At 38.6% G+C, this 13,608-nt stretch overlaps 1 protein-coding gene across 1 annotated transcript; it reads left to right on the forward strand.

Moving 5' to 3' along the window:
• The first annotated feature begins 1,703 nt into the window (after positions 1 to 1,703).
• On the forward strand, positions 1,704 to 8,537 carry copz1 (COPI coat complex subunit zeta 1). The gene is made up of 9 exons (XM_056733673.1): positions 1,704 to 1,784; positions 2,135 to 2,203; positions 2,609 to 2,690; positions 2,768 to 2,859; positions 2,948 to 3,003; positions 3,086 to 3,163; positions 6,087 to 6,138; positions 6,361 to 6,399; positions 8,082 to 8,537. Exons 1-9 carry the CDS (start codon positions 1,713 to 1,715, stop codon positions 8,127 to 8,129), a joined length of 588 nt encoding a protein of 195 aa, XP_056589651.1. The 5' UTR covers positions 1,704 to 1,712; the 3' UTR covers positions 8,130 to 8,537.
• Positions 8,538 to 13,608: the final 5,071 nt, after the last annotated feature.

The raw sequence follows: 13,608 nt of genomic DNA on the forward strand, positions 1-13,608 counted from the left end.
AATATATATATATTATTTAACTGTACATTATAAGTATACCTGAACTGAACCTTACCGTTAATATCCAGGCAAGAGATACTGTATCCTCTCTGACATAATGTGGGGTTATTTCGAAATGCACTCTGTGGTAAAGTTGTGAAAACCCAGTGTTTCATTGTGAAACCTGCTCGTGAGCCACCTTACTGTCAGGAACATATAAAAATCTTCTATTCAACACAGAAATATATCTTATGCTATAAGGTTCACTTTGGACACAAAATGAAACCTTAACAACGTGCTCAGAATAGTACTGTGACTTTTTCTTACAAATTAGCCCACCACAGGTCTCTAGATAAAACACTGTGACTGCGTTTTCACTCTGAGAACAAAACGAATGATCTCAGATGTCAGTGTAGTTGCAGTAGTAAATGATGAGTGCAGGGAAAACCCCTTTTGGGATTACTTTTCACAGTGGTGCTTCCCAGAAAAAGTGACCAATGTAATTATGATGCCGAGTTGTAGGAGGATCTCTTAGGATTTTCAATTATCATGGAAAAAACAGGACAGACTTGGAGCCATGCAGTTTTGAGGAGGGCCTGTGTCATTGAGGCTAGTGTGTCATTTATGGAGGGCAAATAGATTTGAATAGTAATGAGTTAAAGATCGGGATCAGAAGCCAGAGCTTTGACTAAGTGTCATGACAGCCAGTAGTTTACTTCAGGTTATCTGTACAGAGGGGCTTTCATTTACAATTAATCACTTTTAATAGACGAACTCACAAAAATAGGAGTTACATTACTGTTCCTAAATGTTCCCTTAGGAGTTGTGTATTGTTGCTTTATCCTTTACCATTATGTTTAGGATACTTTGTAAATAAACAGGCCTGACCGGTGGTTAGCACTTAGCAGTCGCTGGATTTGGTGAATTTCGCTCACTCATTCCGGTCCAGAGTAAAGAAAATGATAAAAGCACAAAAACTCTCCCTGCGTCGAAACAGGCCTACATTTCTTCTATGAAGTATGTTGAAATCAGTTTGCAATATACTGTCTGAAGACCTGGATGGTCAACAGCTTCCAACAATACTTTATCAATTGCATACATTACATACATGGTAGGCTACACGATTTTGGGTGCAGGGAAAGTAATGTGTTACAAAATCCATAGACTGACACAAATAAAATAATGGGTTCGGGAAATACCAAATAGCTATACTTAAAGTGAGTTTTAAAATGGTTTGTGTTTGGTCCAGCAATTTTTGTTAAGATTGCCATGTGATATCACAAAATCTGTACAGTTATACAAATGAGGTCATATGTCATTGAGTATTTATATATTTATAATATATTCAATCTAATATTTCAAGTTGTTTTGTAAGCCCCCATGACTAATACATTTATTGCTATGATTTCCACAACTAGCACATTATTAAAATTTGATTATTTAAGTTCAAATTAATTACTGAATTAATATTGTGATTGAATGGTAGGATTTGTTCTCCAGCCAGTTTCTCTCCACTTTGTAAGCTGTCATTTGCATCCATTTTACTGTTTATTTCTTTTTAATTATTGAATATTTGATTATTAATAACAATAACAATAATATAATATAAACATAACAATAGCCACTCTTTCTCGCTATTAATTTAAATTAATTTCCCGCAAAATAACGTCATGAACAAACCCTGAAACAGCTTCCGCTTAATTTTGCCCTTTCACCTTATGACGTGTACGGAAATGTTACACGCAGTAATTGAATACACGGAGCAGAAGAGATCTGTCGAGTCGATCATGGATACGTTAATACTGGTATATTTTTAATCAATATAGATCTTTTAAGTTTGAATATGAAAAATATATAAAACGACGGTTTATCTCCATTAGAAACTTATCTTTCTGTTACTTCCGATGAACAGATTATAAATGTCAAGATACAAACTGAAAATGCGTTTATAACGTTAGTATTTGAACATTAAAGTTGTTTTGGTTTGTTAGAAATTTCAAACGTTTTTTTACAATATTTTCTTTTGAGCCACGGATACAAATCTGCCAACCTTCACCCTATTCACAGTGATCATATCACAGCTGTAATCTGATTCACATATTCATCGCTTATGTTTACATTACATGACCATGTTCGTGTATCCTTGTTATAACAGGAACCATCTCTTTATACTGTGAAAGCTGTCCTGATCATGGACAACGATGGAGAGAGACTTTATGCTAAGGTAAGATCGTATTTATAATGTAGATTTCAGTTATTTACAACCACAACGTCACGTTGAATCTCAGATTTGTGACACTATTGTGTAATTTCGTATTTACTCTTTTTACTGTTATATAAATTCATATTCATTTACAATATTGTAAAGAACATTCTGTAAAAATTGAACTGGGATATCTTAAATAAGTCAAATAATTAAATTATGAGACAATTTTTTGGTTGTAATTGGCAGTCTGGTAAACATCTTGGAGGTTAAATTCAGTTTTAAATAGATCAAGACAACCTTTAAAACATAATTCTATATGTTTGTTTCCAAAGTCACCAGAATGTTTTATAAATACATTGCTTTGTTGTTTTCTACTAAATGTTCTAAAAATAGTTTTTATTTGTGTTTTTGCTCATTTTCCAGTATTATGATGACACCTATCCCACAGTGAAAGAGCAGAAAGCATTTGAGAAAAACATCTTCAACAAAACACACAGAACAGACAGTAAGAGGGATTTAAGAGATTGTATTCAGTACATCAAATTTATTTTAAACTGTTATAATAATCCTTTTTTTAAACAGGTGAAATAGCTTTGTTGGAGGGTCTAACCGTTGTATATAAGAGCAATATTGATTTGTATTTCTACGTCATTGGCAGCTCTCATGAAAATGAGGTAATACTGAAAATTAATAAGAACATGTGACGTCTCTAATGTCATTAGTGCATGAATCTCATATGACTGTAATTTTCTTTTCAAACAGCTGATGCTCATGTCAGTGCTGAATTGTCTATTTGATTCTCTCAGTCAAATGTTGAGGTAGGAAACATTTGTTTCACATGATTCGTCATGTTTCTGACATCTACTTAACGATAAATATGACATCGTAATCATTGTTCAGGAAAAATGTGGAAAAGAGAGCCTTGCTTGAAAATATGGAGGGTCTTTTCTTGGCTGTTGATGAGATTGTCGATGGCGGGTAAGATATTACTTCGTAAATATCAATTTTTTGAGATACTGGCAACAATGAGACAACCTTTAGACATTTTGCAACACTGATCCAGAAGCACTTCCTGTTTTAGTTTTTTTTCCCATATATATAATTAAGTCTTAAAGATGTTGGTTTAACATTTTGATTCAGTTCCGTATGCTTTGGTGTATTTTGTACAAATATTTATGTAGTTCTAAAAGACTAACAGAGGAAGTGCTGTTTACATCTTGCAAAATGATCTGTATAATTTATTCATAGTGGGTTATATGAACATGATCTTCATTCATGGTGTTAGTAATTTTATAGAGCGGTAGCGGTAAATATTACTTATTTTTATTGTTGTAAATCTTAAAACCCTCATTTAACATCATAAGAGGTCGACTGCACTAAAGTGACGTGTGGCAAAACATATGCAATACTATACCTAAATAATTTGTTGGTGGATTTCCCTGAAAATGTGAACAGTGCCATAGTTTAAAAACATTGTGCTGTTTTATCACCTTAACTGGAATGATATAGGAACATTGACTCAACCAATGGGGGAATTTGGGGCAGGACTATCATTCTAACTTTGATCAGATAACATTGTGAGCCATTGTTAACAGCCAATATAAACATACAGTTACAGTGCATCCAGAAAGTATTCACAGCGCTTCACTTTTTCCACATTTTGTTATGTTATAGCCTTATTCCAAAATGTAAATAAGTATTCACAGCCTTTGCCGTGACACTCAAAATTGTGCTCCGGTGCATCCTGTTTCCACTGATCTTCCTTGAGATGTTTCTACAACTTGATAAGAGTCCACCTGTGGTAAATTCAGTTGATTGGACATGATTTGGAAAGGCACACACCTGTCTTTATAAGGTCCCACAGTTGACAGTACATGTCAGAGCCCAAACCAAGCCATGAAGTCAAAGGAATTGTCAGTAGACCTCCGAGACAGGATTGTACCAAGGCACAGATCTGGGGAAGGGTACAGAAATCTGCTGCATTGAAGGTCCCAATGAGTACAGTGACTTCCATAAGCCATTAATGGAAGAAGTTTGGAACCACCAGGACTCTTCCAAGAGCTGGCCGCCCGGCCAAACTGAGCGATCAGGGGAGAAGGGCCTTTGTCAGGGAGGTGACCAAGAACCCGATGGTCATTCTGACAGAGCTCCAGCATGTCTCTGTGGAGAGAGGAGAACCTTCCAGAAGAACAACCATCTCTGCTGCACTCCACAAATCAGGCCTGTATGGCAGAGTCGCCAGACGGAAGCCACTCCTCAGTAAAAGGCACATGACAGACCGCCTGGAGTTTGCCAAATGGCACCTGGGGGTGTATTACAGAAAGTTTCTTAATTTAAGATATGATACGTTAAATTAGGATTTTTCACATTCGAATTACAGAAGCAAATCTTATCTTGATTTGGGATTCCTATCCTATTTTACAAAATCTAATCTTTTCTCCTGTTAGGAAATCCTAAATCAAGCTCGGCTTGGTCTGTTACCAAGCAACCAACACTGTGGTAGCTGCTGATGAGGTAACAAAATGGAAAAACAAAACCGGCGAGCTTTTAATTTTAGTGTTGCGGAAATATAAACTTTTTTTAGGAAATTTTGTTGGGAAAGGTCGAGCCGACACTGTTTGGTAAGTTTTCCCCTTCACTCGCTCACAAAGACAATGACAGGTAGTGGGCTGATAATGTGGTTGCAGTGTCTGACATTAACCGTACAGCTGAGACTGAAGAAAAGTTTACCACCCTTGCAAGCAAAACAAAAAAGAAAGCGGCCTACAGGCAAGAGGTTTTTCTGTAAGTTTTTAAATTATTTTGAAGTTAGGACAGCTGTAGGTTTTCGTAAATTTAAGACCATTTATAGGATTATTTGTCAAGTTAAGACACTTCTGTAATACTCCTTTCCTATCTGTTGTTAAAATAAGATTATGCACTTAGGAGGTGCTGTTCTGTAATAGCTTTTGTCCTAATTGAAACTACCTTGGTTACGAACAGATGGGATGAGATTTTCAAGCTACGATCTTTCTGTAATACACCTCCTGAAGGACTCTCAGACCATACGAAACAAAATGATCTGTTCTGATAAAAGAATAGCCAGTGTCATGTCTGGAGGAAACCAGGCACTGCTCATCACCTGGCCAATACCATCACTACAGTGAAGCATGCTGTGGGGGTGTTTTTCAGCGGCAAGAACTGGCAGACTAGTCAAGATCGAGAGAAAGATGAATGCTGCAATGTATAGAGACATCCTCAATGAAAACCTGCTCTGGACTGGGGCGAAGGTTCATCTTCCAACAGGACAATGACCCTAAGCACACAGCAAAGTTAACAAAGGAGTGGCTAGAGGACAACTCTGTGTATGTCCTTGAGTGGCCCATCCAGAGCCCAGACTTGAACCCGATTGATCATCTCTGGAGAGATCTGAAAATGGCTGTGCACCGACGCTCCCCATTCAACCCGATGGAGCTTGAGAGGTCCTGCAAAGAAGAATGGGAGAAACTACCAAAAATAGGTGTGACAAGCTTGTAAGATCATACTCAAAAAGACTTGAGGTTGTAATTGGTGCCAAAGGTGCTTAAACAAAGTATTGAGCAAAGGCTGTAAATACTTATACATGTGCTTTTTTAGTATTTTATAAATTTGAAAAAGTTATTTTTTTTATAAAAGTTAGGTACATTTATTGGCTCTCAACCATTGAAAAACACACCATGCCCACTAGTGCTAATGCAGACACTATATGACTAAGTCACTAAGTCCAAGTCTGTTGCTACTTGCTACACTAGCGATTCAATAAAGAAAGTAAAGTTCATTATACAAACAAAAGAGACTGTAGTGTTGTATTTGGTGAAGGTTTTAATGCCATTTCATCATCTTCGTTTCATTTTAAACTAATTGCCGTGTGTCTCTCTCACAGAGTGATCCTTGAAAGTGACCCTCAGCAGGTGGTACACCGCGTCGCTTTGAGGGTAACAAACGTTTCTATTGATTTGTATAATGCTGTTGTGAATGTTAATCTGCCTGCTTAGTACTCTGTGAGTCTTTCCTCTCACGTACTCTGACGCCATCCATGAGCATTATGGAGCTGCTTCGCGGCCATTAAGTTTGATTTCCAATACTCAAGCTCAAAATGTGGGACAGAAAGTAAGCCAGCAGTCTTAAAATCACCCTCTCTCTCTTCTGTCCTACAGGGCGACGACGTACCTCTGACAGAACAGACAGTCACTCAGGTGAGTAAGATGTGCTTGGTTCAGGACACCTGTCGTCTTATCGCATCCGTGGCTCTTGTGTTTTATAGTGCTCTGAGATTTACCCATGATTCATTTAGAAAATGAGGTGGTCTGGTTTGATAGCGCCCACATTAAGAACGTGTACATCTCGCCACCATTAGCACGGCTTTCCTAGTTCCCGCATGTCTACCGCATGCGGGAATTAGCCATCATGTAAACATGATGGCTAATTATTGGCGGCTGTCTGCCAGCGATGGTTCCCCGCGGCTGTCATAGTCATGAGCGTGGACTGATTAATGTTCTCATTTAAGAGGCCTTGCGACAGGCTGCCTGTATCCCTCTCGCGTCTGTGATTAATGGCTGTCTCCTCGTCTTTCCTGCTATATGGATATGCTTTGCCTTGATCAAATTAAGATGATGAATTAATTCCTAGATGTTTTGCTGCGCCTGCATTACTGGATTACAGGGTTACACCTTTGTATAATGGGATTCAGTTAAAAAGTTTTGCCTTGCTAATGGAATTTTTACATGACTACATAACAAATCTATTTAGTTATTTTTTAATAAACCTTAAAATTATGGCTGTCATAGTATCAATATATAATTATTATGGTGTTAAATTATTATGGTGAAAATCACAATATTGATATTATTGCAATATTAACTGAACTTAATCATTAAAAATAATGTTATTAGTTAAATTCATCTTTATATTTGGTGGTTTCTCTTTTTTTGCCCAATAAATCGTACTGAAATTATGGATATAGGAAGGCAGAGAGCGAGTTTGTAATAATTTTTGCTCTTAAGAAGAAATATTAAATGGATATAAATCTGTCATGTTGTGTCCACTACTGAATTGTTTTCAATATGATCATATGTGTAGTACGTTTAACCAAACTAGGGAAGTTGACAGCTTGCTGTGTTTCAGATACCTATGGCAGTAATATAATTTGTAATAATACATATTGTATTTCAAAAGAAAATGGCAAAACATAATACCTAGGGGCTTCAGACTTTATCATAAAACAGTGCTAATGTTTTGGCTTGACTACTTGAAAGGTTCTCTACCTGATGGATGTTTGTCTTGAGACAAATGATGGCGTTAATGACTCGACCACAAACACATTTGAATGTAATTATGTGTTGTAGCTTTAGAGAGACGTGAGGTTTTTTGGGTGTGTTTTAGGCCATCCATCCATATTGAATGATTGAATTTACTGAAGAGGAACACAAGATGCTTAAATAAATGATTCTGAGGCTGCTAATTCCTTCCAATTAAATGTGACTAATTATTTGACATGTCCTAATTTGAAACATCAGGTTATGATAAATTGTCAGCACACATTTTATGTATGCCTTCATGAGAGCCTAATGACACCTTAGATTAATTATGACATTATATTTGGATTTAAAGCTATTTTTTCCACTTAAAAGTTTAATGTTTAAAATAAAAGCAGGGTTGGCAGATGCGTTTAAATGAGGTTTGATATGATGGTGGTGATCACATGACCAGTCAAATATCACCTACTTTATCTAAGGAACCCACCATTGTTGGATTCGCATTTGACATGCACCACAATCGCTACCACTTTTTTCTTTTATATGTCACTTCCACGCCGAAAGACACTGTTTTGTGTGTTTAAATGGTTTTAACTTTAACTAATGTTTCTTGTTGTCCGTAGGTGCTACAGTCAGCTAAGGAGCAGATCAAATGGTCTCTTCTCCGATAAGATATTGGTCCAGATGACATGAAATCTGACACATTCACTTTTCATCGCTCCTCTGCCCTGTTTTCTTGAATTATTTCTTGTTAAAGTTCACGTCCACTGAAAACGACTTCTAGTGTTTCTCTTTCGTGAAGATAACACCAGGAACATCTCCATTTCAAAATAATTTCCGAGGCAAGAACCTGGGAAAATTGCTTTGGCGGGACTTTCTCTTTAGGGAAAAGTACCAGGGCATGTTTTTTTTAAATCCCATTCCAGTAAGCAATGAATATACAGCTGGTTTTGTGAATGATATCACTGTTGTACTTCAAGAATTTCATTACATTTCTGTACATTCCAGTGGTTGTTGTTGTGTCCTTTTCCACCCTCTAACCCTTGTTTTGATTGAAGTAAAGAAAACAGTTTCATCTAGTTTTTCTTCACTGTGTTTTATTTTGTAAGTCCTATTGAGGCGGGTCATTTTGCGAGGACTTTTCCTTAACCAGGTTTTGAGGTCATTCTGTTTACTGTAATGTGCTTTGGTTATTTTTGTTTAGAATGATAATTTGGAGGTCACATTAATGATATGACTTAAATTTGGCCGCTTAACGGATACTTTTTCCAAAAACATTAGGAAAACAATAAAGCAATAATATTGGCTGACCATACGTGCCATTTTTCCCGGACACATCCTGGCCAGGATTTCAGGGGCTTCCCCCGGAGGTCATATGATTTGACAACGTCTTTGAGGTTCTCACATTTTAGTAAAAAAAAAATTTTTAGTTGTTGTAGTTTCATTCTAACCTTGAAATTTAAAATGAAACCTCGATGACATATGGAGTGGAAAAATGCGACCTCCGGAGGACGCAATGAAATCCTGGCCATGATGTGTCAGGGAAATATGGGTATGGATAAAGGAAAATGTATCAATTTTAGAGACAATACTTGTTAACAGAGGAAGAGAAAGATTTTCTAAATGTAATGGATATTTAAATACTCACAATACAGTGTTTCATAAAAAAAGATCACATTATTGTTAATATTGTTTATTAATCAGTTCTTTCCCAGTTTGGGCTTGTATCTTGTAACCCCACCCTGCAAACCTAGGTCAAGAGCGCCCTCTTCTGGTAGATAATCAAGCACACAGTCTTTGAGGCTAAAGGCATTCACAAGCTGTAACTTCCTGCTTTTGTTGCCCTTTTTTGTTTCCCAGGCACATTTTAGCTTTTCATGCGTGTAAAATTACAACTCTTTTTAATTCGTCCACAACTGTGAGGTTAATAAGAAACTTTGCCTCTGAATGATTTGCGGGTTGTAAATTACTTGCAACATATGGCACGGTTTTAAAACGTCCAAAAAACAGGCTGTTATTTAAAAACCTGTTTTGGTCACAAGCCCTCTTATAGTGCAGAAGAACAGTGTTTACCACACTTCTTTCTGGAATAAAAATCTGTCGTGCAATACACACCTTCACAAACTCAATGTGTGTATATGTTTGCCAAAATCCTGAAGGAGGTTTGACAGCTTCACATGCCTGCTTCTTTCTCTAGTGGATACCGCCGCTCTCTCTCATTTTAATTCAAATGAAGTCTTCCCCCTCGAGAAATGGTTGTAAAAATAAGTAGTATTTCATGTAGGCCTGCATACCTTAGGATCATTTCTAAGACATGGTTATCACACTGGGGGGTATGGGGTGGAGATGAGATGCAGATGAGATGCATACGATATCAAAGGCCACAGTGACCAACGGCTGAAAGAGCAAAGCGAGATTTTATTAGGGTGTTTTATTTTTACATGTCTGCATTTGGTAGATGCTTTCATCCAAAGAGACTGTATTCAATCTGAATTTTTTAATGACATGTGTACACTCTGGGGATCAAACCCATGTCCTTTGTGCAATGCACTACCAATTGAGCTACCTGTGCAAAGACCCAGTTAGACTTTATGCTTAAACACTGCATGCTTCTCTAGTCTCTTTTCTGTACTGCAGAAATAAAACTAAAAAGCATCATGTGTCAACTGGAAGCTACAAAAGTTCACCGCGATGTGGGACATGCAGTTGTAATAAGAGATAGATTAAGGAAAGGGCTTGTTGAGGCCACATTGGTTCTGATATACAGCTGCGGTTCTGTTCGCTTCAGACAGGGAGAACTTCACTGGCACTGATTCAGCACACCTCCGGAACCTTCTCTTCCTATTTATTTTATTCTTTAATAATGCTTTGAAATCCATATGAATGTAGTGGGAAAGTTTCCTTTGTCCTGAAGCGTGCTGTTTAGACATCACATTGGCCCCAGAATGCCCCACCCTCCCATAGGGAGTTTCCTAACCTTGTTTCCGTGATGCACGCGAGTGCTGATGTCTTATCTCCAAAGCATGAAAGCCTTCGCTACTTAATTTATTTGACCAATTGAGTTAACTAGCCTTTTCATTATGAGGTCATTCATTATGATTCATTATCGGATGGGTCGCAGATTAAAAACCTCCGGACATCTCGCTCATCTCTGTGTTATGAAGTCTACAATATTTTAAGTCTGAAGAAAGCAGTATTGGGGGTTTTGTTTGAGATATCAAAGGACAAAAAAGTGGAAAGGATAACCAAAGGTCACGTTTTCATGAAATGTTGAATTTTGTTGAAATTTTTTGTTTTCCCTGCCCTCAACATCTCGCTTTCTCCCTCCCTCACATTTTCATACTCCCCTCACCCTCGCGGATTCCCCATCTGCACCACAGCAGCCGTTAAAAGAAGCCAGCATTACTTTATTTAAATCCAGAAGCGCTGGGTTGAATATATCAAAAACTACAAAAGGTACAAGTGAGGTCTCACATACCTGAAGTGCATTGCATTATCGGCGCAAAGGTTGTCCCAAATGTATTAATTATAGATTGTGTTGTTTTAGATCAAAGTTTCTCCCAAATGCATAAAAATGGATTTTGATTTTCCATTTGGTGTGTCTCTCCAGTAATACAGAAATTACTCTCTTCATCTCCAATCTTGACATGCTAACACCTAAAGAAAGCATAACATGTTCCCTTGCATTCCTTAACAGATTGTTCTGTTTATGACCTGCAGCAATCATCATATTGATGCAGCGGATTCGAAAAGCATACTATAAAACATCTGTCTAGTATGGAGAATGTAGGGTTCTGTCAAGGTTTTGTATGATGATGTCAGTGTCTATAGGTAAGCATCCTCCAAAATCAGTTAAAATTTGACCCCCTTTATCCCGCCCCACCAACACCCCCGGCGTTCCATTGGGCTTTCATCTGGATATTCCTGCAGCACCTATTGACAGTAGATGACGGCCTTTCATCGGCTATAATTACTGTGGCACAGCTGTAAAAAAGGAAATTTATATTAATTATAGAGGAATGAGTATAATGGAGTAAAACAGTGCGGTTTGACACGCTGTACAAAACGCACCGTAAAACTGTCAGAGACATGTAGACAGGAGGCCTGTAATTGATGCTTAAAGCTGTGTGTGTGTCTGTAGTTGAATGTCTGTGAAGCAGTCAATAAATTATCATAATCTACAGACTCTTTGTCATCGTCTAAGTATCACACCTTTGCTCCAGAAACCTTGGACACATTCAAACGCATAATGCTTTAATCCGACTGTATGCATGCTGTGGACTAGAAATCAAAGCCCTGCATGCTTCTTCAAATCACAAGCGCAGCAGTGTTTCGTATTCATTGCGTATGCAGCTCAGAGCCGAAGCTGAGCAAACTGCGCGGCTGAGATAAAGATTCGTAAATTAGAGTCTGCTTTTGGTTCAGACGGACCTAATTCATCAAGGACCATAGAAAACAGCTCAGAATGGAATAGAGGATAGGTGGCACATGAATCTATACACAAACAGATTGATAAGAGTGAAGACGGCGCTCGCGGTCCCCAGGATCACGTGGCCCCCGACTACATGATGTGTTTTATGGGCCTCTGGCCCTCACGGGGCCTGTTTATGGATTTCTGTCCAATAGAAAATAATTTCACATCTGAGAAGAATGCAGCCAAAACCAACAGTGGTGCCACAACTTCTGCTGATCCAGCTGTAATTCAACAAGCTATTCTATCCCATGTAATAACAACAACATCATCTTCGCAGTATTTTACAGAGAGCCGCGCCTAAGTTATTTGTCTCTTGGAATCAACAGAGGCTGTCAATTTCGCAGGTTTAAAATCCGTAAACGTAAACTTTACATGAGTATACTTAGGAAATCCTTGAGATAAATCTCTTGAACTGCTAAACAGCATAAAGGTCTTCTTAGCTTCAACATGAAGATTGGCTTTAAAACTCGGTCCTCGTTCGCGTTTAAGTTATGTGCAATTTCATAGTGGCGCAATATTTATACAAGAACACATTAAGCGTTTCAAATGTACCATTCAGAAAGGCCTGAGATGTTATTGCTTTGGCCAGACCTCCGCGTAAGAGTATACCTTATTTTCCTATCACATGACGGAAAGTTTAAAAACACATAAATTCAAGCGAAGGCACGCTACATTTATCAGCCAGGCTGTTGGATATGTCCACAACTGTTTAGACGTTTCTATTTTAGATTTGCCTGCGCTATATGTCACCGAATCTGGCCGGGGCCCCCTGTTGAAAACGAGGCTGTCGATCTCAACCAAAGAGGTTTGCGGAGTACGAAACGCGGTAGGCAGCCTGTTGACATTTTAAAAGAGGGGGCCCTTCTTTCCTGCGCCGTGATTTAGGACGAGACTCAAATCCCCTAAGATCCCAAAGTCTGTCCTGCTGCGTTACAGCTGCGCACGCACAACACACAGCCAGAAAGTCCGTGCGTTTGAGAACATCTGGTCAGCAGCCTTGCTCGAAGCGCCATGCCGCAGCCCAGAAAAGCCAGAGGTCATCTTTCCTATATTTTCGTTTTCATGTCATTTTATAAAGTAGCGCTTGAGGTTTGCGTTCGACAAGCCATTGCGCATTTCAAATGGGCTGAATGTGTATAATGAGTGTCGTGATCATAATCTTGACAAAGTCGGTGATTAAGCCAGTGATGTAATTGTCGCGCGAGGCGCGGCTGTAACTCACTTTTGTTGTAGACACTCAATGTCACGCAGCAATGGTAGCAATTAAGCTTTACGATGTTTTTTCGTTTCGCGTGTTGAGACGCAAGTGTTCATCTTCTGTGGTCATGTTTGGTCTTGTTTGACTCAAGTTTTTATAGCTTACCGCTTCCGAAACACTTTGATTTTCGCCCATTATGGGTTCACAAATGAATCGTTGGGTAACCGAATCAAGACGAGATCGACTTTTGCACGGTTTAGCTGTGAGTGCTCAGATTTCCCCTTCCCTCAACATCTCTCTTTCTCCCTCCCTCACATTTACTTTCATACTCCCCTCACCCTCGCGGATTCCCCATCTGCACCACAGCGCCCGTTAAAAGACGCTGGCTTGACAGATTTAACGCCGCAGTCCCACCATTGGCTGCCAGCGTGACAGAGTTGATTTAAAGCTCGCTTCTGATTGGCCCGGGAGTGACAGG

Source organism: Triplophysa dalaica, chromosome 20 (genome assembly GCF_015846415.1).
Source record: "Triplophysa dalaica isolate WHDGS20190420 chromosome 20, ASM1584641v1, whole genome shotgun sequence".
Taxonomy (NCBI): Eukaryota; Metazoa; Chordata; class Actinopteri; order Cypriniformes; family Nemacheilidae; genus Triplophysa; species Triplophysa dalaica.

Excerpts from the sequence above, each read along its gene's own strand:
- copz1 (XM_056733673.1), top strand. The coding sequence starts at position 1,713 with ATGTTACACGCAGTAATTGAATACACGGAGCAGAAGAGATCTGTCGAG. Across the intron at positions 2,860-2,947 it reads GCAGCTCTCATGAAAATGAG|CTGATGCTCATGTCAGTGCT; the intron begins GTAATACTGAAA and ends CTTTTCAAACAG. Across the intron at positions 3,004-3,085 it reads TCTCTCAGTCAAATGTTGAG|GAAAAATGTGGAAAAGAGAG; the intron begins GTAGGAAACATT and ends ATCATTGTTCAG.